The sequence below is a fragment of the Simochromis diagramma genome, unplaced genomic scaffold, assembly GCF_900408965.1.
Source record: "Simochromis diagramma unplaced genomic scaffold, fSimDia1.1 OVJJ01000387.1, whole genome shotgun sequence".
In the NCBI taxonomy this organism is placed as follows: domain Eukaryota; kingdom Metazoa; phylum Chordata; class Actinopteri; order Cichliformes; family Cichlidae; genus Simochromis; species Simochromis diagramma.
In genome coordinates this window covers 4,417,063-4,441,803 of record NW_024387152.1, presented here as the reverse complement: position 1 = coordinate 4,441,803, position 24,741 = coordinate 4,417,063, and the positions used below count along the sequence as shown (strand labels likewise).

General features: G+C 42.7%; 1 protein-coding gene across 3 annotated transcripts; it reads left to right on the top strand.

Moving 5' to 3' along the window:
- The first annotated feature begins 13 nt into the window (after positions 1-13).
- Positions 14-24,358, top strand: noc2l (NOC2-like nucleolar associated transcriptional repressor). 3 transcript variants are annotated; one of them, XM_040047478.1, is made up of 19 exons: positions 14-143; positions 539-658; positions 1,041-1,224; positions 1,305-1,551; positions 3,481-3,571; positions 3,693-3,771; positions 3,923-4,033; positions 4,147-4,260; positions 4,375-4,563; positions 4,888-5,027; positions 6,209-6,320; positions 9,122-9,235; positions 11,091-11,192; positions 11,428-11,571; positions 17,272-17,385; positions 17,520-17,658; positions 19,516-19,605; positions 21,957-21,959; positions 22,188-24,358. In XM_040047478.1, exons 1-19 carry the CDS (start codon positions 124-126, stop codon positions 22,328-22,330), a joined length of 2,256 nt encoding a protein of 751 aa, XP_039903412.1. In that variant the 5' UTR covers positions 14-123; the 3' UTR covers positions 22,331-24,358. The 3 variants fall into 3 exon arrangements, with proteins under 3 accessions (XP_039903412.1, XP_039903414.1, XP_039903413.1); XM_040047480.1 differs by lacking the exon at positions 21,957-21,959 and having other exon boundaries at positions 22,191-24,358; XM_040047479.1 differs by lacking the exon at positions 21,957-21,959.
- Positions 24,359-24,741: the final 383 nt, after the last annotated feature.

Sequence of the window (24,741 nt, the reverse complement as noted above, 5' to 3'; positions counted from 1 at the left end):
GTGTAATTATAAACGCAAGTACCGTCATACGATCAGTATCCGCGAAACATAAAACCAATTCCATCGTTTTGCACCAGAGGATTGTGGGTATTGCGGTTTGGCGTCACGTTTTTTAGATCCAGCATGGCAGCGAAACAGAAAAGGTTTGTTAATATTTTCTTTATTATGCTATGAATACAATGAGATTTACCCAGTATTTTATGTTGATGTTGAAAGTTAAAGTCTGGCCAGTTAGTCGTGAAAGTCATTCTAACTCTTTACGGCTGTATGTTAGTAACTAAAGTGCTAGCATAAAGTCGTCATGCTAACTCGAATACGACTGCTGTATTCTAAGTGTGGTTTCGCTTCATGAAAATATTAATAATAATAATAATAATACAAGGTTCCTGAGTTTTTTAGGGAGATATTTGCATCTGACTGACAAGTGAACAGCTAACCAACAAAAATGCTTACACGTGAACTTAAAAACTGTAGGACAGTTAGACCACACACACATTTTGATCGACTTGCTTCTTATGGATTGTTTTCTTTCTTGTAGGAAATTAGAAGACTTGAGTGTGGATGAGTTCCTGCTGACAGGCTTTGAATCTGACGAAGAGCCTCCCAAACAGAATGGGCTCAAGAAGAAGACAGATCAGAACTCTCCAAGCCCTAAGAAGTGAGTCCTTATATTTAGAGACCTTTAGGGGGTGAAACATAATCTTAAATGTGGGCACGCTCTGATACGGGTATACACACGTGCAGCATTTTCCAGTGTAAAATGTTTGGATATTGTATTCTGTTCAATTGGGGTCATATCCATTTACTTTTCAGACTCACCAACTGACTTCACACCCCTTTAGCTATGGTACTATTCTGCTATATGTGCTGCCTGGCCTAATCAAAGTCAAAGTCCTAACCCGACTGAGATGCTTTGGCAGGGGCGTAATTTCCAGGGGGCCTGATTATTCTTTTCTGTATGATGTACTGTTAGAAAAGTGCAAATGCAGAAAATGTCTCAAAGTTCTGTAACTCGTTTTGTACATACTCTGTATTTGTAGAGATCAAAAGTCTAAAGGTAAGGCCTCTCAGCACAAGGAGCAGCTGTCCAGGTTAAAGAGCAAAGATCCCGAGTTCTACAAGTTTCTGCAGGAAAACGACCAGGCGCTTTTAAATTTTGACGACACCGACAGCTCAGACGATGAAGACGAGAGAGGGTACCACAAACTACCATCTAAACTGGAGGTAAGAGGGCTACTTACTTTCTGGTGTGAGTTCTTTTGGAAATTAGGAGATCCTCATGCTGCTGTTTTACATGTTTGTAGGAGGCCAGCTCTGGGGACGAAGAAGATGATGACGATGAATATGCTGCAAAAAGTTCAAAGAAAGCCAAGAAGGGAGCAGATACTATCAAAGTCACAGACAAAATGATAGACGACTGGAAAGCGGCCATGAAGAAAGAACCCACAGCTCATCTCTTCAGAGAAGTCACGCAGGCCTTCAAGGCTGCTGTCGCCACAACGAAGGGTGAAGAGGGCGGTCAGTGCCGCTACAAAGTAGCTGACAGCTCAGGTGGGTCCTCATATCTCTATTCATATATATATATGGGTATATAACAGTTTAATTTGAAATTAAAACACCAGTCACACAGGCCTAGAGGCCGGTCAGCAACCATTTACCATCCAACAGTCACAAAGGAAAAATGTGTGTTCTCCAACCGGTAAGCAAGTGATTGTTGAAAGCACTATTTATGCAGTCCTAGAGAGGGGGGTCAGTGACCCCTGGCAACCATTGATTGCTATGTGAAAGTTTTAATTCTGTGAGTAGTTGGTCTTAAATAGCCCTTTTCCATTAGCACCTCCTCGGATCAGATCGACTTGGTTTTTGGGGTTTTTCATTATGTGGTAGTACCTGGTACCACGTACTTTTGTAGTACCTACTCGGCCGGGGTTTCAAGCGATCTGAAAAAGTCATTGGTCATGAGAGCATCTCCTTCATGAAAATCAAAACAGCCAGTTTTGAAACCAGGCAACAAGGAAACACAGTGGTCCTCAAAGTCTGATTAAAAAGCCATACACCGAGCAGCAAGTATACCATCGGCGTAACGTCCACGGGACATTTGGACCCACTGCTATCACGACCCTATACACAATAGATGGGGCCACTGGAAAACGAGTGGATCCAAGTATGTACTGATGGAAAATGGCTAAAGGACCTCTTTTAAAAGGGCTAAAAGAGGTATACGGTGATGCAAGGCAAGGCAAGGCAAGTTTATTTGTATAGCACAATTCAACAACAAGGTGATTCAAAGTGCTTTACAGAGACATTAGAAACAAAAACAAATAAAAAGCATGATTTAAAATTGATTAAAACAAGCAAACAAACAAACTAATTAACAAACAAACAAACGAAACAGTATATAAAATCAAAACAGATAAAATCAGAACAATAGATAAAATCAGTAGTTAAAATGTAAGTGGAGACAGTTCAGCATCTTCCATACAAACTGCTGTCGACTGCTGTGATCTGCTAGCAACCGGCAACCAATCACCAACCAGTAAGGGAATACCTAGCGAATTTAATAATTTAACCATAATTTGTTGTCAGTCCTTAATGACTTGTCACATGCTGTTGGAAGCGTTCATGCTTTTGTGTGATATCTTACTCCTTAATTAGCTTGTAGTCGTGTCCCTAAGGTTGTTTATGCAGTGCCAGCCACGATAGAAATATATAAAATGCCTGGACTTGTTGTTATTGTTGTCAGGTGGGGTTTTATTTTTTGTTTTGTTTTGGGGTTTTTTTTGTTTGTTTTTTTGTGGGGGGGCTTTTGTTTTTCACTTTTTTTGAACATTCTTTCATCTCCGTTCTGATACTTCTGGGAATCTGCAGTTAGAAATTTACTGACATCTCTGAGTCCTCATGTTGAGGTGGTCATTTTTATTCTCTGACTGATAAATTAAAAAAAAGTGTAGTCAACAAATAAAAAAAAAAAATAAAATGTGGTAAATGCACAGGAGGAATTGAGAGTATCGAACAGGCCAATCACAGTAGCGGTTATATTTGTAGTTACAAATGTAACTGCAAAATGTACAGTTACATTTGCACATCAGGTTACATTGTAGTGTTTCAGAGGGTTTATGTTACGATGTATCTACAGTGCAGATTTAATGTTTATTTTAACGTTTTAAGCACTCCGTAAGAAGCTCATAAGATTCACAAACATAAAAAATGAGCTAGGATAAACACGACACATTATATAAATAAAAGAAGTGCAGCTTATTTAGAGACAAACATGCCGATCTCTGTCACAGAGAAGAAATTGAAAACACAGTTTATCAGTTACAAAAAGTCCTCTGGCAGTTCTTCAATCTTTCCTTTAAAGATCGATTGTTTCTAGAATTGTGTTATTGTGATGACATAAGCACATTAATATTCACTCCTTGTGCTATTTATGAAAGATACAACACTTAAGCATGCATGATGTTCTTTTTCTGTCTGCAGTGTTCAATGCTTTGGTCCTGTTCTGCATCAAAGATATCCACGGAGCTCTGCAGAGGATGCTTAACCTGAAGCCAGATAAAGACCAAAAAAAGTACAAAATCCACAATATTCACACTCGTCTCATTTCTCATCGATTGTCTCGGTGTAGCTGAGAAGAGGGAAAAGAAAACCTGTTCACTCATTTCTTTGTTTGTCTTGCGGTTTGTTCGCAGGTCAGTGCTTCCTTCGTCTAGTCCAAGATGGCAGAAGAATCAGATGGACATAAAGATGTATCTCAGTGGAGTGGTTCAGGTTTGCTCTTTACTTCATGTGTCTCTTTGTTTTTCACCACTTAGATTTCAGGCCTGTGTGTTCCTGTGAGGCAGATACATGAAATACAGAATACACGGATTCGTTTTTGTGAATATTTGCTTTAAAATTATTTCTTGTTTCCTAACTGCAGCTGTTATCCAGCCTAACGGAGGCTACGGTCATCTGCGCGGTCCTGAAGCACACCAACCAGCTCGTACCGTATTACTTGTGTCTACCCAAACAGTGTCGCCACCTGATTAAGGTGAGACCTCCACCTTAGCTTGATGACACGGAGTAAAATATGTCAGTATTTATTGACAAATGATGTCTTAATGTGTCTTTGTTTTTGTTTCCCTTTCCTGTTTCTGACTCCAGCAACTAATGAAGCAGTGGAGCACGGGGGAAGAGACGAGTCGGGTTCTTGCCTTCCTGGCCCTCAATAAAATCTGCCGCCAGAAACAGGAAACGTACCTCAACCCGATTCTTAAGGTGAGCTGCAGGAATTGAGGTGTTCACAACAAACCTGGATCTTTACTGAGGCAAAAGGGGGAAAAAGCAAATCCAGCCTGGGCTTCTTAAGAATAACCGTCTTCCTCTTTGCAGCAAATGTACATTTCTTATGTACAAAACTGCAAGTTCACATCTCCCAACGTGCTGCCCATGATCAACTTCATGCAGAGAACTCTGACAGAGATGTACGCCCTGGACACGCAGGTCACTTACCAGCACGCCTTCATCTATATCCGACAGCTGGCCATTCACCTCAGAAACGCCATGACCATGAAGAAGAAGGTTGTTTGGCTTCTTTTTGCTGTTTGTGCTCACATAAAACAGTATTTATAGAGACTGACAAGTATACATCTGCCTTGAGTCATTTAGGGCTTCAATTTAAGGATTGGTTTTTGTAATTATATAAAATTCAAATATATATTTGCTTTTGAAATGCTCATGCGCAAAAACGGGGATGTATGATTGGAGCTTAGTCCAGTTTACTAAAGTGATTTAAAGCTATATACTGACTGAGCAACCACACACAGTGACACAGAGCTATTCTCTGCTATATAGATGCTCACCCTCATTCACATTTGACCCCTTTTTTTTTTTTTTCTTTAATAGGAAACGTATCAATCAGTTTATAACTGGCAGTATATTCACTGTCTGTTCCTGTGGTGTCGGGTCCTGAGCACACTGCACCCCAGTGAGGTACTGCAGCCTCTGATCTATCCACTCTGCCAAGTCATAATTGGCACCATCAAGTAAGTATACATAAATATGTTAGGGGAAAAAAAGCTTTTAAAAGATTAAAAACTCAACCCCAGAGTCTGATGTATAAATAAAGCCACGACTTGGCCTCAAATACACACTAAACAGCCACTTATATTATATCATACACTTATGTTACACCTCGCTAGCACCTCCATTTGCTTTTAGAACTAGCTTAATTCGTTGTGGCATAAATTCAACAAGCTGCTGGAAACATTCCTGCTTTGGTCCATATTGACATGATGACATCACACAGTTGTTGGCAATTTTTTGGGTGTAAATCCATGATGTCACTTTCTCGTTCCACCACATCCCAAAGATGCTGTGATGGATTGAGGTCTGGTGAATGTCTGAGTACATCGTCATGTTCAAGGAACCAGTTTGAGATTTGAGCTTTGTGACATGGTGCGTTATCCTGCTGGAAGCAGCCATCAGAAGATGGGCGCAGTCTGAGATGGACGTGATTCAGTATTCAAGTAGAAGTAGCGTTTAAATGATGCTCAGTTGGTACTGAGGGGCCCAAAGTGAGCCAAGAAAATTTGATTGAAGGCAGGATGGATCCAAGCTTTCATGTAGTTCTGACCTTAACATCTGAATGTTGCAGCAGAAACTGAGACTCCTTGGACCAGGAAACATTTTTAAAATTTTTGTCAGTCTGTGTGAATTGTAGCCTCAGCTTCCTGTTGGGATGGGAGTGGTCTTCAGAGATGCTCTTCTGCATACCTTGGCTATAATGACTTACTGTGATTTGACTTACTGTTGTCTTCCTTAAAGCATCCAAGCTCCTCTGATCCTTGAAAGTAGCAAGTGATTTCTGCCCAAAGATCTGCCTCGCGTAGGATATTTTCTCTTTTTGGGAATGTTCCCTGTAAACCTTAGAATGATTGCACAGGAAAATCGCAGTAGATTAACAGTTTCTGAAATACTCTGTCAGAAGGCACGTGTATGCCTTTGGGTTGGCTGATTAGATCTTTGCATTAAGAAACATGAACAGGTTTACCTAATGAGATGAACCGTTGTTTGTACTCCTGCAATCTGCATTTTTTAAAATATATTTCACCCAAAATTTTTGTAACTGTGTTGCTTTCAAAATCTTGGAAGAGAATTATTTTTGTTTTTTTTGTACATGTTGCCAACAGCAGGTGGAGACATTGATCACTATTTTCTCTTTCAGACTGGTTCCCACAGCGAGATATTACCCTCTGAGGATGCACTGTTGCAGAGCGCTCACTCTGCTGTCTGGCAGCACCAACACGTTTGTGCCCGTTCTGCCTTTCCTCTTGGAGGTAAGGCTTCACGTCATCTCAAGTAACCAGCGTGCAGAGCTAACAGCGTATCAGTGAGGGGTCAGGTTTCCAGTGGCCCGAGTCTCTCGCACCGACACACAACTTGAGGCCCTCGGATAGTTTGAGATAATCTACAATAAACAGCCCGTTGGCTGACTTTGGTGAAATGGAAACAATGAAAAGGTAGATGTGATGAAATGTTCCGTCGGTGGTTTGCTGCGGAAAAACATCAGTGGCATACGAAATGCACTTTGGTCTCAACGGCCACAACTGTAGAAGCTTAGGAGGAAACATTCAAAGGGTAGAGCTGTGAGAGACACCTTTGTTATCAGACCAATCACGGGTCACCAACTGACAACATCTTCTCTGGATCAGGTGCTAGTCACGTGACCGCGTAGTGTGCCTTTGTGCGCAAGTTTTTATGCACGCTGTGCGGCTTTGTTGTGGTTTGCTGGAGGAGAGACATGTGCTGGCGACTGGCTCGGCCCGCTGGGAGTGGTCAGCGCACGTCTGTCTGTATGTGTTCGTGTGCGTGCAGCAGTTTGACCGAAGCGATAAAGACACGGTTGTGGTTTACACTCTGGTCCTAACATGCTGTGCAGACCACATCCTCTCTGCCTATGGCCCACTCCCCACTTCTCTCCCCGTCATACACACAGATACACTCCGACCCCCGCCTCCCTCGCTCCATCTAACCCCCAACAGCAAGCTGTGTTTATTTGTGACGCACAATGCTTCCTGTGTTTTTTCTCCTTTACTGTTCCCCTTGTTAAAGTCAGGCTGAGGTACGCTGCTACTGTTTTAATTAGAACAGCAAAAGCAGCCCCTTCCTCCTGTGTGTCTGTGCCTGTGTGTGTGTTCTCGTATCTCCGAGGGGGGTGTATGATTTGGAGCTTCCTGCTTGTGTAGCTGTGTGCATGCGTGTGCGTGCGTGTGTGTGTGTGTGTGAGAGAGAGAGAGAGTGCACCAGGGTTGGCCCATGCCTTCCCACTTCCCCTGGCTCCCCCGCAGACCGCCACCACATCCTATGTTTGTACAGACAGCACCGGCCAGGAGCGTTGCTCTGCTTCGCGCACAGCGAGCATTAACGACCACACACACACACACACACACACACACACACAGAGATACAGGGAGTCAGAAATAGCTTGATACACAAATACAAGACAGAAATTCACTTGCGCACTGTGGGCAGATGTGAAAGCTAAAGCTTGTAGACAAATAGCCCACACGTTGGCTAGAATGTACTTTCACAGACTAAGATAGAAATGTGTCATCTCAGTAACACTGCAGTATTTAAAATGAGCTGCGCTGACTGATAATTGTCAAAACACTTTCAGCATCCCGCAGAATAAATGTTTTCTTTAGCTGCGTTGTCTTTGAAGAATAGCAAGTTGAATGCGGATTTACTCAAGATAGAGACGGTCGCGGCTTTTATTAACGCGTAGAAGCAGTTCCAAATATCAACCTACAGCCAGGAGATAAAGTTTCCGCTGGACTTGAAAAACTAAGCACACCATACGATTCAGTTGCTTGTAGAACCACTTTTAACTTGAAGCAATTGTTTTCTATATGACTTTCTCTTAAGGTCCTGCCACTGCATTTCAGTCTGGTTGAGGTCGGGACTTTTACTTGACCTTTGCAACACCGTCGTTTTCCTTTTTTTAGCCATTCTGCTGTAGCTCTCCTGCGGTGCTTGGGATGATTGTCCCGTTAAATTACCCAGTTTCAGCCAGCTGTCAGACAGACGGTCTCACATTTGACTCGAGCATTTGGTGCACAGTGGGGGTTCATGTTTGACTCAATGACTGCAAAGTCCCGTGGCTGAAAAACAACCCAGATCATCACTACTCCACTACCGTGCATGACAGTTAACCTGAAGTGTTTGAGCTGATATGCTGGATTTGTTTTTCCTTTTTCATACATGGCACTGGGGCATCGTTGCAGCCAAACATCTTCACTTTGGTCTCATCTGTCCAAAGGACATCGTTCCAGAAATCTTGTGGTTTGTTCAAATGCAGCTTAACTTAAGCCGTGCTGCCGTGTTCTTTTAAGAGAGAAGACACCCCCTCTTGTCAACAAGCACCACACTTGTTCAGTCGTTTTCTATCTGTACTGTCATTAGCTTTGACATTTAACATGCTAACTACAGCCTGCAGAGCATTGCATGGTCTGATCCTGGGGTGAATTTACTGGAACATCCAGTCCTGGGAAGATTGGCAACGGTCTTGTTTTTCACTTAACAGTAGAATGATGGACTTCAGAATGGCCTGATAACACATCCCAGTTTGATGGGCAGCAACAATTGGTTCTCTAAGATCACTGTTGATGTCTTTTATTCTTGGGATTATGTTAACACACGTCTAAATACTGCGGACCAGCAAAGCTTCTGCTTTTAGAGAGGTGCTCACACTCGCTGATGATCAATAATTCAAGTGCATTTGATTAGCAGCACCTGGCTGCTACTTACCCTCTTAAGTCCTATGCAAGCAGTAGCTGTGGACTTGGTTTCTCACAGATAAAACAGATGTATTAGCTAATTGGTTTAATTAATAGTGATGTTAATTATGACATTTGTAGGCCCAACCTGCATTATTGATTCCTTCATTAAGGGATGTGTCTGGATTGGATAGTTGAGAAAACAGGTGGATGTTACTCATACCAAAATCTGCATCCTTTTTAAAAAATGCAAACAAAGAGACTGACAGACTGATTAAAAAGAGCATGTTTTATATTTGAGATGGTATGCACTACACTGTTGTATGAGTAGATCAGAGTTCACTGTTTGTCTCCTCTTACAGATCTTCCAGCAAGTTGATTTCAACAAGAAACCCGGACGAATAAGTAAGAAACCCATCAACTTTGCAGTCATCCTGAAGCTTAACAAGGTCAACCTAATCGAGAAAGCCTACAAGGTAAGTGTTACTGTGGCCGCTAGTGTTAAGAGTGTTAGACCAGGTACTTCTTTATAGCTGGTATACAGCGGTTCCTGCTGATTCTGTCTTTAGTGTGCTGAGATGGAGCAGCTCCTGGAGTCTTAGTTATTTTAGTGCTACTCTGTGACAGAGTGGGTGTGGATTGAGGACAACGCTGAAAGTCAGAGCTCTCAGACTGACCCTGAGTCACCTCGCTCAGTGCTGCAGCCAAGAGGATTGCAGCTCTGTGGGATTATCCCCCGCACTCCGCTCGCTAGGTCTGTTCTCACCGCTGTCACCCAGGCAACTGCCGTGAACCCCCGTCTCGTAAACACACAGCAGACCTGACCGAACAAACAGATCGGTCTGAATCAGAGCACCTCTCAGTCCACACAGGCTTCAGATGTTTTATTTCACAGAAAGGCAGCTTAACTTCTAGCCCTGTAGATGGCATCTTTACGTATTCAGCTTTTACTAAAGGCTAAATAATAATAATAATAATAATAGTAATATTAATAATAATAATAGTAATAATAATAGTAATAGTAATAATAGTAATAGTAGTTGTTGTTGTTGTTGTTGTATAAAGTAGGTCCTCATTTGCCCTGAACCTTTAAAAGGTTTAGGGGCTACAGGGAGCTCTGAGTAACACAATTGGTAATCTCGGGTTGCTTTTCTGTGGTTTCCTATTTGTTTTTAGTCTGTGTTGATAGAGAATATAGCTGTTATGAAGTGCTAAAGTTTGTACACTGTTACCGTCACATAGTGGCTCTGTGGTGTAGCGGTTAACAAAGTTAGCATTACGTGCAAAAAGATTGTCGGTTCAAGACCAGGAGGAGAACCAAATCCTGCCTCTGGGGTCAAGCTAGTGTACTGGTACCCAGTGCCTTTCCCAGTCTCTGCCGTATCGACATGTAGATGCAGCTGCTGTGGAAACCTGGCTGCTCTTCAGGCTTCAAGCTGTTGATGCTACACTGTAATTATTTTCACTGTGTTTGGTTTTCCTGGGGCGGCATCTCGGCTAGTCATGTTACTTTTTGGTATATTACCTAAATGGTAACCATTTGATCTCCTGTTTATAAGCCGGAGGTGACTTCATGTCCCAGGGACACACGCATCCACAGCTGTGATGGATCTGTGTGCTCGCACTATACATTGCAAACAGAGTATATTGATTAGCACAACATTGTGATAATGTGCTGGCCAGTAATCGCATTTTGCTTGCTTATTGTTGCCAGTGTAGACTTGCGCAGTTTGTCGTTCATATAGACTCCTTTCTGCTTTTCAGTGAAAATACAGTCGTTCAGTATTGGCTCCAGTGTTAGCCACTCATCACTGCATCACACCTGATGGCAGGGTGATGCAGACACATCAGCTCACACTGTTTGAGTGATTTAGTGAGTTCATATAAAATAAAACTTTAGCTTATGTGAATGTTGCACTTTGTTTCTGTTCACTGGTATAGACGTCATGCTAAGCGAGATGTGATTGGTTTGGAGACTTATTTTAAGTTAGCCCCGACCAATAAGCAGGAAGTATATTGTCTGTCCCAAAAATGCCAATATCCATGAACACAAACACTGCATACTAGAAGTTCAACATTACATCTTCCCAAAATAGATCTGGATAGAGACACAGATCAATTAAAACAGCTTGTAATGCATTATTGATTCTTGGTTAGTAAACATTTAAATGTTAATACCAGGCTGGGAAAAGCTATTGGCGTGATTAATTTGCAGCGAGGAAGATGCTTCCATAGATCCACTCGAGTTAGTTTCACATGAAATAGGAAAATGATGTCATTTTGTAAATTGTGAACATTGTTTATGATCGTTGCTGTCCTGTTGTGTTTTAGGACGGGATGATTGACCAGCTGTACGACCTGATACTAGATTACTTCCACACTCAGGCCAGCTCCATCGGGTTCCCTGAGCTCGCCTTGCCCACCATCATTCAGGTGAGGCAAACACAAAGTGATCAAAGTGATCTTAAAGCAGACTAGAATTGATTTATTTTTTTTTGACTTAGCAATTGTCTAAAAAAGTGACAATGACACTGAGTGCTATTCCCAAAGTTTTTCACCTGAATATATGATTCAGGATCTGCTGAACCGAATCAGCTTCCTTTAGGGGAAACAATAATCATCCTTTGTGCTTGTTCTTACCTTCTCATGCACCTCCATGTCCCTGCAGCTGAAAGCGTTCCTGAAGGAATGCAAAGTGGCCAATTACTCCAAGCCGGTGCGTCAGCTGTTGGAGAAGATACAGGAAAACAGCAGCCACATCACAGGACGGAGACAGAAGGCCACATTTGGAGTGGCCGATGCCGCCGCTGTGGTGAGTGGGTCTGGTTTGTGCGATGATTGTTTGGCCCTTCTGCTTTTGAAAACCTTTAACATAGAAATGAGTTGCAAATACAGAGCAATGCTCTTCCATTGATCCACATAATAAGGTCAAATAAATAATATGTTGAAAATGGCACTGAATAGGTTTAAATTTTAAAACTACTCAAGGCCAGTTAAACATAAAGGTCATCAACAAAATGTAAGATGGGCAACAGGAAAAAAAACATTTTACTGTTATTTTTGCTTCCAAGCTAGACTTTATTTCATTTTAAAAGCAGTCTTGAGCAACAGTTCTCCAGACTTTATGAATATCTTTTCAAATGTTTCTTTGGACATGAAAAGGTATGTAAGTCAATGCATGAGCCAGTGTTCTGTCTACACATGACTCATCTACATGTAACGTACCATTTGCCACTTTGTTACTAGTAGCCTGTCACAAAAACAGTTCCCATTTCTTTAGTTGAATCTATAAATAACTGCCAAAGAAAACACACTTTGAAAAATACTATCTTTGCACCAACAAGGTGATTCCCAAAGAGCTATTAGATTAAAAAAATTGGCATTCCTTGAAATGGTGTACTGTGTGTTGAGGACAAACAGTATCTGAAAGTCATGTCCTGGAAAAATATGGGAAAGCATCCTGCAAACACCTGACACAGATCTTGAGAGATGCATCTGACTCCTTAACTGATCCATACGGTTCCCTGAAGCCTCATCACACACTCTTAGTGGAGGGCTGGTTGTCAAAAAGCCGTTCTTATGGAAGGGAAACATAAAGAAAGGGCCAAATTACACAAGAACTAGACTGAAAATCAGTAGCAGCACGTATGATGGAGCGATAGATCCACATTTTCAAATCATCAACATCAAGGACGTTTGGAGAGGGGTACAACAGTGAGTATTTACAGTCATCTGTAAATAAATTACAGCCCTTATGGGTAATAATTATTGGTTCGTGTAACTATATGTTTAAGTCATATTCCAGTATTTCTAATAAGAGCACCAGAGAAATCCAGTTGCAGGGAAAAATAGCTTTTTATATTCCTTTGGGATAGTTTCCAGTTGAGCTACGTGCTGCAGGCCATCTAACAACAGATCATCTAACGCCACAGGCAGAAGCTGGTAATGGAGAACACCTCTCTATATAAACCTTAAACTCAGGTAAGAATGACCCTGTGCTTACTCCGGTTGTAGACCCCGGGAGGTCTCAAAGGGCCAGTTATACACAAGATGCAGTTACCAGTAGTGCTTCACTGAGTTACTGTCCAGTTTTCAACCTAATGAACTGTATCTCCCATATTCATACTGGACAGTTTTCCTATAAATAGACTCATCAATAGCTATAAGGTTTGAACTAAGGGTGGTGCCTGATGCAGGTTCTTGGGTATAAGACCTTGGCTGTGCAGACAGTGGGACGGTGGCTTTACTCCATCCAGTAAAGGTTAAAAAGTGAAAACATAAGCTCTGAAAAGTAAGAAACTACAAATTAGATCTTTGAAGGACATTTCTACCAGCAGTTTTTGTGCAACACTATCTGAACCTCATGCTGTATTAACATAATAATAAAATTATATTAGCAGTAGGGAGTATAAACTTGATTTTAGAACTTACCTTCACAGCTAAAAAGAAAATTCAAGAGTTTTAATAGGATTTTAATGGAGGGAACTCTGAGATCACTTATAGTAATCATTTCTACTGAGACAGTGGATTTGTCTTTGTTTACATGTTATAATCAGCTGACCTGATGCTGCTGCTCTGAGCTTTACTGCTCTCTGTACATTTACAACTGAATTCAACTAGATGTAAGCAGATGCTTCATAGACTGTCTTGATTTCCATCCTCTACACTGACAGCACCCTGTTTATACTGTCTTTATGCTAGAAAGTATACAGTTGGTGTAAAGGCCGAATTCAATGAATGAGTCTCAGCATCATTAGCTTAAATTCAAATTCATCTCTGCTGTATGTAACCTAACACTGGCCATGAGCACCACAGCCACTGTGCACCAGTCCAACACAGCGCTTTACTGTACATTTACCACAGTACTGCAAGCGAACCTGTTTATCCTGAACTTAACTGCCAGGTATTTTCATACAAACCCTGGATCATGCAAAGTTATTATACTGAAGTATAACTTACCCCCAAAGTGTAGCGCTTCAATCAATTACATGTTTTTGCCTCTTTCATCTCTTTGTATGTGATAAGCCCTCTTGATGGATAAACCAGTAGGTGTTACTGTTCCCTCCATTTAGGCTCAAATCAGTTTCATGTTTGAATCTCCCAGACTCGTTAAACCTAAAGTCACGAGCCTGTTTTGCAAACATAATGAGTAGAAATTAGAGGCATCTGTGTGAAAATGTAGGAAGTAAAAGTAAAAAGTTGCCAGAGAAATAAATACTCAAATAAAGTACAGATACCTGAAAATCCTACTTAAGTACACCAGTACTTCATAGGGTTAGGTTTATAGGGTTTTCTATAAACCGAAGCACTTTATCACCCATCTTCCTCGAATCCACGACCAGTTTCACTCAACATGCGTGTCTTTGGACTGGATTTTGGAGTTCACCACAGACACTTCACTACAAAGAGCGACCTGCAATACTGGTTGTTCCACAAATCTCTCTAGAACATGCAGACACAGTCTCTTTAGAGCTTGCAGCGTCTGTAGATCACCAGTGCACTACTATGCGATGACGATGGTGGATCTGCTGTAAGATTAAAGAATTTGCATCACAAAGAGCAGTGCTGGCAACATAGTGGGCTGTCCAGGGCTAACAGATGTAGTTTGTCCAGGGCAAAGAACGTTGACTTTGTTAGCTTGTAGTACTGGTGCTACAAAGCGTGCTAGTTTTGTTAAAATCCCTAATAACCAAAAGCAGTGCAGTTCATTACTTAAACACACTGACAGTAATGTGTAATATGAACACACAATAACTAGAAATCTTTTCAGACAAACGTGTTTGTCGGTAAAAATGCAAACACAATAACTAGTATTAGTGTGTATAACACATAGGTGTACAAGTATACGTACTGTATGTGTGTATATGTATATGTGTGTGTGTGTTTTAGTGACATACATGTGTGATATTTGAATGCAACACCTCTATAATTACAGGTGTCAGGTGTGTCAAAGTGGTGGATGTCTAGGTGACATCCACAGTAACAACTTGCCCTTTCAGCTCCATGCCCTTAAAATCATATTAACAACAAAATAAACACCAGTACGGTAACTGAAGAACGTATTCAGGAAATATTTCTCTGATATGATACGACACCTGAAAGGTACCTTTCTCTCCCTCAGACTGCATGCTCGGGAACTTCTCTAACATTCCTCCTGCCTTCAGCCATTTAATGGCAGCGAACTCGGCACGCTCCATTCGATGCTTGATCTGAAGAGCAATTTAGAGTTGCGGCAAATGGCATAATTTTATGGAACAGTATTGTTAGAACAGGACAGAGCAACTTGAAACAAGCATTTCCTTTTTTTTTATTGTATTACTTTTTTTTTTAACATCGTCTCTTTTAAATATCTTGTTTTCCACGACGTAACGATTGTCTGGTTTACTCTTTTTCACTGCTTCTGAGCAGTGCTGACAAAAAGTTGCGCCTTAGCTTCATAGTTCGGCCACAGAAAGTCCTTTTCCCACTCGCTGTTGTACTTCTAAACTTTCCCGTTATTGTCAGACGTTCCTTAAGTTGCTGCAGGTTGTGTGTTTGTTTCATCCTGATGGCTCGTTTTCTTCCATTTTCTTTTAAACGTTTAAAACATCGCTCCATTTATTCAGCGAAAAAAACGCTTCCAATTTCCATTAAACTCTCTGAGCCGCCTGCGCGTACAGTCTACCAATGGACTGGCGGCAAACACAAAGGAATTGTGGGAATTGTTGTAGAATTTAATGCTAATCGTATTGATACGCTAACAGTCTATCACAGCAGATTACAACTACTCTGTAGCATCGTGATGTAGCATGGTTTCACAAAAAAAACAAAGTGGCTTGCAAAGCTGTCGCATTAGTGCTCCGTATGCAAAATAATTTGCGGTCTCTTTCTTTCACCGTCTCGTTAAACACTAAATCTGGAGTTCGCCAGTCTGAAGGTGTGTCTGGGCGCACTCCAGGGTCATAAGTGCATCTGCACACTCTGGTGTTTGGAAGTTTGGAAAGAAAAGCGTCTGGAATTCTTTAAGTTTCTTGAAGATGTTTCATTCTGATTCAGAGCTGAAGAAGCTTCCTAGATGAGAGCTGAAACGTCTTCAAGCTCCTTAGATTACCATGACCTGGATGACTGAGAATCTACGCAGACACGTATGGCAAGGTTTGCTGTCGGTGAAGTGAGCGCTCGCATGATTGGAAAGCTTCACAGTGACGTCTGATCACTTCATGGGACAAACGTCCTCCAGCCTAGAAAGCTATGGCTGAAATGTCCAGTGTGTCAGCAGAGGCAGGGTTCAGGCGGGGGAAAGATTGCCTCTGTGTGGATGCGTTTAATTATACCCAAGGAGATTCAGAGCTGAAGTCACGGTTCAAGTTCGTGGTGTGTTAGCGCTTCTGCTATAACCGAAGGAGGAAAAACAAAATCACTTGTGTTTTTTATGTTCTCGTGGGAAGTGGCTGCATGTCCACACCCTCGGAAATGCATCATTTTGTCTGTTTGTTACTGTGATGTTTTTATAAATGTCGTCAAAGTAACAGAAAACACATTTAAAATTTTGAAACCACCTCTGCTGCGCGTGTGCGTTCGTTTAGTTGTGTCACCTGTACTTTTGAACAGGTGTGAACTGATGAATATTTAAGAGCGTTTAAAGATGAAATGGAAGCGGATGGTCTTCGTCTGTAATTTAGCTGATGAAAGTGTGTGTGTGTGTGTGTGTGTGTGTGTGTGTGTGTGTGTGTGTTTACATAGTATGGCAGACGACGCGGCACGGTGCCAGCGCCTGTCGCCACGGCTCTGTGCTCAGCGGAGGCTGTCGCCATGGCATTGACTCCCTGGCACGGAGGCAGCCGTAGAGGTGTCACCGCGGGCGAAGGAGAGGGGACAGCCCTGCTGCTGTCGCTGTGGAAAGGCCACGGCCCCCCTCCGGCCACCAGCCCCCCTGCTGACATGTCACCCAAACTGAGAGCTAGCCTAATTAACGACGCCCTGCGTCCATCCTGGTCACACTCTGTCATCGCTCGTCTTTCTCTCATCTGAAATTATTTAGTTGTTTGTCTGACCGAATTCAGAAGTAACGTTTTCTTTCTCTCGTCCCGTCTTCCGGTGCACACGTGTCACTCTGTCTTAATAGCGGCACTGAAAATTGTGATAAACATGTTAAGCCAACGGGTACAAGAGGCCACGGTCTGTTCGCACTATTGGATTTGTCGGTCAGATAATGTGATTGGGCCTAATCAATATTGTCCAGAAAGACCTTTAGGGGCTGAAGAAGATCTCCTCTTTCAGGCATCTTCAACCCGTCTGTTTTCTCTGACTTTCATCACACTCGTCTGTCTCTTTCTCCCGGTCAGCTGGAGGTGGAGGTGTAATATGAACCTGCTGAAAGGCTTGTCTAAACAGATCCTGGAAAAGAAAGGGAGAGAACCCACCTGTGTATTTATGCTTATTAGGATGGAGATTTGCATTTCCTTTCACATACACATACCTGTCCTGTCCACACCTGTGTGCATTCTCCATCTAAATATCTGTTCTCTGTCAGGCGGCTTGGGAGAAGCAGATCCAGGAGGAGGGGACCCCCCTGAGCAAATATTACAGCCAGTGGAAGAAGCTGCGAGAGAAGGAGATCCAGCTGGAGATTTCTGGCAAGGAAAGGGTAATTATCAAACCAAAGAAACCTGCCAGTAGTCGCCTTACTCAGTCATTATGAGTCACTTCTACTGTTTTTCATTCATGAATGTTCGTGTGTACAAGCACTGCAGTTTGTTTTTGTGTGTGTGTCACATAAAGATGGAGGATCTGAACCTTCCTGAGATCAAACGGAAGAAGATTGAAGAGAAGAAGGCCGAGGACAAAAAGGAGTTCAAGGGTCTGTTCCAGTCTGACAGCGACTCCGATGAAGATGACGATGCAGGACTCAAAATCAAATGTGAGCTAACCCCCTCATATCTGGTTTCCCCCACTGATCTGAATCCGGCCCTGCAAAGGATGCAATTTGTGGACCGGTGCAGGTTATGGTATATTTCCCAACTTGGCCTCTAGGGGGCTGCATTTTGTTACAGCAGTGTAAAAGCTTGAGAGGTGATGACAGTTCACTGTGATTTTATGTTGTTTTTTTTTCCTGCCGTTATCCGTTTGTGTGACGTCTCCTATATTTGACTACACGAAGCAGATCACCTGCAGAGCAGTTTGCCGTAAGGCTCCGAGATATGAAAGCGTCCACAGAGGCCGTTTCCGTGGAAATTAAAATTAAATCCCAAATCAAACTGAAGAGAAAATCTCTCGCTTATCAGAGAGTTTGGTTCTCTCTTACTCTCTCCGCCAAAAGGCGCCGTCAGCTCATTCATCCTTTAACACCCCCCCCCACCCCGTTTGTCTCTCGTCCTCTGCGGGTCGTCCACAGGTCAACCTCGATTTTATAGCTTTACACTCGGACACGCTCCAAACAGGGGAAAAAAAACCCTCGGCAAGGTCACTGAGGAACAGAGCAGGCGGCAGGGTTGTTTTTTTTTTTTTTAAATGCATCTGGACTTCATTGTGGGGAGAGTCCCCACAAACGGATGGGCAGCTGCCGGCAAGCATCCCCTCCCCTCCTCCCTCACCCCTCTTTCGTTCAACCTTCCTCAGCTCCTCCACACTCACGAACCTGCCCTCCCCACCTCCACCCCAACAGGAAGTACAGGCTTGGATCCCAGCGGGGGTTCCTAATTCAAACCAGCCCACTGGAACAGCCAGCGGTGGCCTCTCTCCCTTTTTTTTTCTCCCTCTCTCTCTCTTTTTCTGGCTCTGTAGACTCCAACCAGCTGCCCCCGCATGTCCTCGCAACACGTGCGCAGACACACACACACACACACAGACACATCTCGATGATAGCACACAAATGCACACCCACCGCCTCGCCGTCCAGTCTCGAAGAGCCAAAAGCTTTCAGGCAGCTCACCAAAGCTCTCTGCGGTCTCACACACTCCCGGAAAGAGGGGGAGTGCGAGAAGGGGCTGATGATTAAGATTGGTGTGTGTGTGCGTGTGTGTATTTTTGTGTGCGTGGTGGTAATAAGTCATCCAGGTCATTTGGGGGCAACCTCAAAGGTACAACTGAAATCTGCGAGCACCATGTGAGCAACAAAGAGTCGGAGAGGGCGAGAGCGCGTTTGCGATCTTAAATTCAGATGGGAAGTACCTGATGTTTTAATAGACGTTGTTTATGTGTGTGTGCGTGTGCGCGTGCGCGTGCGTGTGCGCTCGTGTCATAAAGGAAACGGCTCTGTTTTCCTTCTCTCTCCCCTATGCCGTCAGCTTCTCATCACACCTCAACTTCAAAGCATGTGGACCCCAGTTGTCCCTTTGGCTAGACAACACACACACACACACACAGCACTCTGAGAGTAGCACACCTTAAATTTCAAAAAGAAAAAAACCCAACATCTCTCCAACACACACACACACACCAACTCTGCCATTATCGTGGAAGCTGTGGAACCTGCCTGCTATCTCCATTTGCTATATTTAGGCCGTGAGCATAAGATGTCTGAAATTGCCGGTAGTAAACTGTCATGGGTGTTTGTGCACCAGCAGCAGCGGCGGCGGCGGCGCCTGTAATCGACTCTCAGTTCCATCTCAGGAGGAAATAGACACTTCCAGCTGCCTCTGATACCTGGCCCACATATCCACGTCTCCAAAGTCGTCAGACGTCAGCGATGCACCGGTGCAAACTTAGGAACGTCTGAAGAAAGTAAGACTAGACAAATTTCAGCGCGCTGTAATGTTTTTCCACCATCTCCCCTCAGGTAAGAAGAGCAGCCGTGCGTCAGATGACGAGGATGACGATGATTTTGAAGACCTGTCTGACCTGAGCGATGATGAGGGAGAAGACTTAGGTCGGTATTCACAATTAACAGTTTTGACACGTTTTAAGGTCCTAATTTGTCTGTTTTGGTTAATTTGCTGTGTAGAGGCGTCTGCGTTACCCTTTTCCATCAGTGCAGGGCCAGAAATATGGAGGCTGGCTGGTAACAAGGGTAAAACTTAAAATTACTGTTTGCCTCTAGAGCGGGGATGTCAAACTCGTTTTACACTGTGGGCCACATACAGCCACTTTAATCTTAAGTGGGCCAGCCCAGTGAAACAGTGCTTCCTGAAGTTTATCTGCACATTTAATCCTGGTTGTATATTAACTAGAGATGGACCGATCCGATATTACGTATCGGTATCGGTCCGATACTGACCTAAATTACTGGATCGGATATCGGAGAGAAATAAAAAATGTAATCCGATCCATTAAATATCAAACAAGCACCTCACAAAACTTGCGACATGGCGTAACTCGGCTCATAACCGTAGCACGTCAGAACAGTATGCATCACGTGATAGAGCGGCTGTGGCGTGCGGGACCTGTCGGCGGTCTGGTTGAGTATTTGTAGCCTCGCTACCAAACTGGCATTTCATCTCCGAGGAAGTGATCCCAGAGAGAAGTAAAGCAAGTGTGTAAGTTCATCTCTGAATGTTTGTAAAGCATTCCCACGTTAAGCTTAACAACCGATATATGGAGCGACTGCCTCTTCTTGCTGCTACTTCAATCGTGAAACTGATCAATGATCAGCTGATCGGCTTTTCTGTCGCGAGTCCGTCTCTCTTGTTTGGTTTTGGCCCACTTTGCACCTGAAAGAGGAAACCAGCGGCTGAACAACAGCAGCACGTTTAAGCTTGATCAGCTGTTGTTAGAATTTATTTAATATTACTTTGTACACCAGGATCTTTTTCTACGCAGCTGATGGCTGGTAACTGTGCAGGGACGGATCTAGCAAAGTTTAGCCAGATAGGGTATGAACAGGGAATTATTCTCATTTAAAATATCTAGTGTTTAATAAATAAATATCTGAATCTTACACCCAAAGTTTTAATCTGATGTAAAATGTATAGAAGTCCATTACTATATATAGTAACTATTAAGTCTAATATACCCTACTAAGCTATAGTACTTTTTCCTTTGGGAAAGTACGATCTGTGCAGTCTGCAGTTCTGTTGAAGAAAGATGTTGAATCTATTTAAATATTGTAGAAAAATAATTGATTTCTATGCATTTTTTTTTCCACACTGCATCAAATTAAAGTTGATTACGTCGATTTAGCATCATGAGGTGGGGGGTGGTTCCCTATTTTATTTTATTTTTTTGCTGGGAGTTTGCAACCCTATTAGTTAGGTTGCTTACTCTTTAAAATACCAGAATAGGGAGGATGGAGCAGGTTTAAGTTTATTAGATTGATCAGTTTTGCTGAACTATGAAATATTTTGGGTGCAGTGTATTTTTTGCATACAGGTATAACAGAATAGCTTTAGTGTTTGTTTTGTTTTTTAAACTTGAGTATAAACTTATACAAAATGCAGCAAGATATTTAACCCTGGAGAACCAATGGGGTCAAATTTGACCCCATTGGTTCTCCAGGGTTAAAAAACAGTTTTATTGATTAAAAACACACTATATCGGATTCATATCGGCCGATATCCAAATTTATGATATCGGTAATAAAAAAGTGGTATCGTGCCATCTCTAATATTAACAAAAGAAGAAGTAGAATTATAACAATATGTTTTTCTGCACGATATAGAAATGCAGCTGTAGCAAATGAAAGACAGACCGGAAAGTTTTTGTTCATTAAAAGCAAATGTTTAGTTTTTTCACTGTGGACATAGTTTATTAATAGATATCATCTATGAATTCATTACTTTAGTGTAGTGTGGCCGTGGAAAAGCTCTTTATCAGTGAGAGAAGCTGTGAAATTTATGTTCTTCATATTTTCCAAAACAGTCCAGCGGCCGGATTGGAGTCTCTGTCGGGCTGCGTCTGGCCCCCGGGCCTTAAGTTTGATATCCCTGCTCTAGATAATGCAAATATAGTCAAGTACAAAAAATTGAATTTTAATAAATATTTAATTGTTTTTGTAGCAGGTTTTCAGGCATAAACTGCCACATGATGCCAGATTTGGGTCTTGACAGTCTGAACTTTTAAGCTTAAACATCTCTGGGTTCGGCTGCTGGTTCGGAGGGAAGAGCGATTTTACAATTTAGACTAAGCATTTGCACTGAAATAGTTAAATTGTCCCCAGAAATTAATTCAGTCTCTTAAATGGATTTATTATGTATAAATGAACAGAAATGGAATTTAAGGAGCGCAACTCTAAATTTATGCTTTTCAGTTATGCTTTTATCATCCGTGTGTAACTTTTGAGAGATGGTTTACATCACATTTTAACATGGTGGTCTCACAGCTGGTAGCAACTCCTGTGGCCACTCATTAGCCGAGCCTGGAGAGTAAACAACATTGTAGAAATGTGTCAGATTAGAAGAGGTTTGTTAAAAATGCCGTTCTACTCTAGCGTGTGTGCACGTAAACCACTCGATACCTGCGAGGTTTCTGATGTGGCTGAGCGTGAAGTTTAAGTATGTCTTGTCTATATTCCAGATGATGATGATGATGATGAAGAAGAGGAAGGAGATAAAAAGGCTTCCAAGACTCCTCAGCCGCTGTCCTCTTCTGCTCTGATAAAGCTGGCTGAGGGAGAGGAGGATGTAATTGAAGACCTGGAACTGTCTGATGACGACTGAGGGTCTATAGGAGCGGTCAATATTTCCAGTATTTCCTCTCTTTGCTATTGTTGTTTTAATTTTCTGTCTATGTACAGTACAGAGAAGTTTAATTTTATTAAACACTGAGCCTGATACAAAAAAAAAAAAATAGTCTCCTTGAATTTTTTTTAAGATGCTAATTGAAGCGTGTATGTGCATGTTAATGCACAAGTGCACCTGAAACGAGTAATTTGTGTACATGTGCACACCTGTAGGCACCCCCAGGCTTTGTAAGAACGGGCTATTTGGAAGGAGCTATGAGGCTGGCTGAGCCGGGCCCAGCCAGGCAGGGCCGGCCAAGAGGAGCGGGTACAGAGAGGCGGGTGTTCAGCCCCGAGGCAGCAGTGCGGTGCCAGGCTGGCAGGGTGGTGTCTGATGCTGCGCCAAGACTCTCTGCCCAGGTGGTAGAGCAGCAACACAGGCTGGTCTGTTTCCGTGCCAACTCCTCACCCACCCCCTGCCCGGACCGCTGTCTTTTCTGTCTGTCTATCGCACATGCTCAAACACGGCTGTCCTACTCCCCCCCCCCCCCAGCTTGCCAGAATCCACAGCCAAACCGATGGCGATTCTGACCTTTATCACGAGGCACATTTACGGCACGTATTCACCGGTGTAGGAAGGACACAAGTGAACTACGTGTGGTGTGAATCCTTCAACTGCAGATCTGATTTGAGCAACTCTTGTGTGTCGTCACGTTTCCTCTGCGGTGGTTTTCAGTGAATTCTGAACCTCCTGGTGCAGAGGCCCGCCTAAAGCGAGGGGGAAGTCCCAGCAGAGTGAAGAGCGCACCGCTTTGAAGGAGGAAGGCGAGTGTGAGCGAGGGCTGCTCCTGGTTCTGTTGCTGTGTGCGTGTGTGGGTATATGAGGAGGGTCAGGTTTACCCCCACAGGCAGGGAGGCCTTGGCCTGCGGCTGAACCTCACACTCCGACAGCTGGTGTTGACCCGAACTGTGCCCCCCATGGGTCACCTCCCCTTTATAAAACACACACACACACACACCCAGTCTCCTGCATGTTCTTTTTTAACGAAAGTACCACAAACACCTGAGGAGGAAAGAGCATTTCTGATATTTGAAGCAAACACGAGAGAAAGAAGAGAGGCTTTCTTTAGCATTTATTTCACCTGTGTGGTGAATAGAAAAATAGGATGAAGACAAACTTTTGAAGGGAAATCTAGAGACCATTTTTAATTTGTTTGCGTAGTAAAAAAACAAAAAAAACAAATTCAAAACATTTGCATTAAGAGCTTGTGCCTTTCTTTTCCCTGCAACCAAGAGAGAAAGTAAAAGTATCTTTGGAATTCCATCTTGAGGGCTAATTTTAATACATATCACCATCTGTTTTATCTACTACATTAAAAGTCCTATAAATATTTTTGTCCTCATATTTATATGCTGAAGTAGCATTCAAGATTGGAGCATACGTTTTTGTTGTTGTTTTTTTTAATATTACACTTTTTTTAAAAAAGGGCAAAACAAAAACTCATGAACAAAAAGTACCACCAAAGTTCAGCAAGTCACTTTTTTTTTTTCCAGTAAAGAAAACCTTAATCGTGCAACTACATTTAACAAAAAGTAAAAGTACCACGTATGTAATCTTCAGGATATTTTCATCTTAAGCATGATTCTGTACAATTTTGCATGTTTTTCCTACCTCCCACAGTAGTCAACACAAGCGTACAATGACATAAGGGGTACAAACCACAGCTGCTATTGAGGCTTCTCCATTTCTTAGCATTTTTAATCCTTTGTTTGTCAGTAAACGACGGCTCTACCTGTGTCATCTCAAATAAGAGTCCCACTGAGTGAGGCACTAAGCCTAGCATTCCCCTGTTTGACCGTTAATGCAAAAAGAAGCGCAGACACGTTGTGAAACATGGTTTCAATTCCACATATCCGGTCATCTTTGGTATCGGGACAGCGGAATGCATAGTTGCAGTGATAAGAGAGGAAGCTGGTCAGATCTGGTGCTGCTCAGCATATGTTTCAACTCCAGCCTCTAGAAGAAAAAAAAAAAAAAAAACCAAAAAAAAGAAAAACAAACCAACATACAGCACCACGCTGCTGTTTGGCCTCAGGGAAAGGGGCGAGGAAGAGGGGAGGGAGGGAGAAATGTCTCTTTTTTTAAATTCCTGGGCTTTGCAGGGTTCTGGGTGAGAGCAGTCAGAGATGCAGAGACTAGAGAAAGAGAGTGAGCGAGTGAGCAGAGCTTCCTCCAGCCCAGGAAGGAAGGAAGAGTTTCCGCTAGCGTCTGACTGTCTGACTTGCAAGAATGTCGCATTTGTGGCAGGGCTTTGCTCCATTTTTTTGGCAGGCTTGCTGTGACCAGCTGTCTCCTTTTTCTCTGTCGCTTCACGTCTCTTCCTTCCAACCCAGTTTCTTTGGATTCTG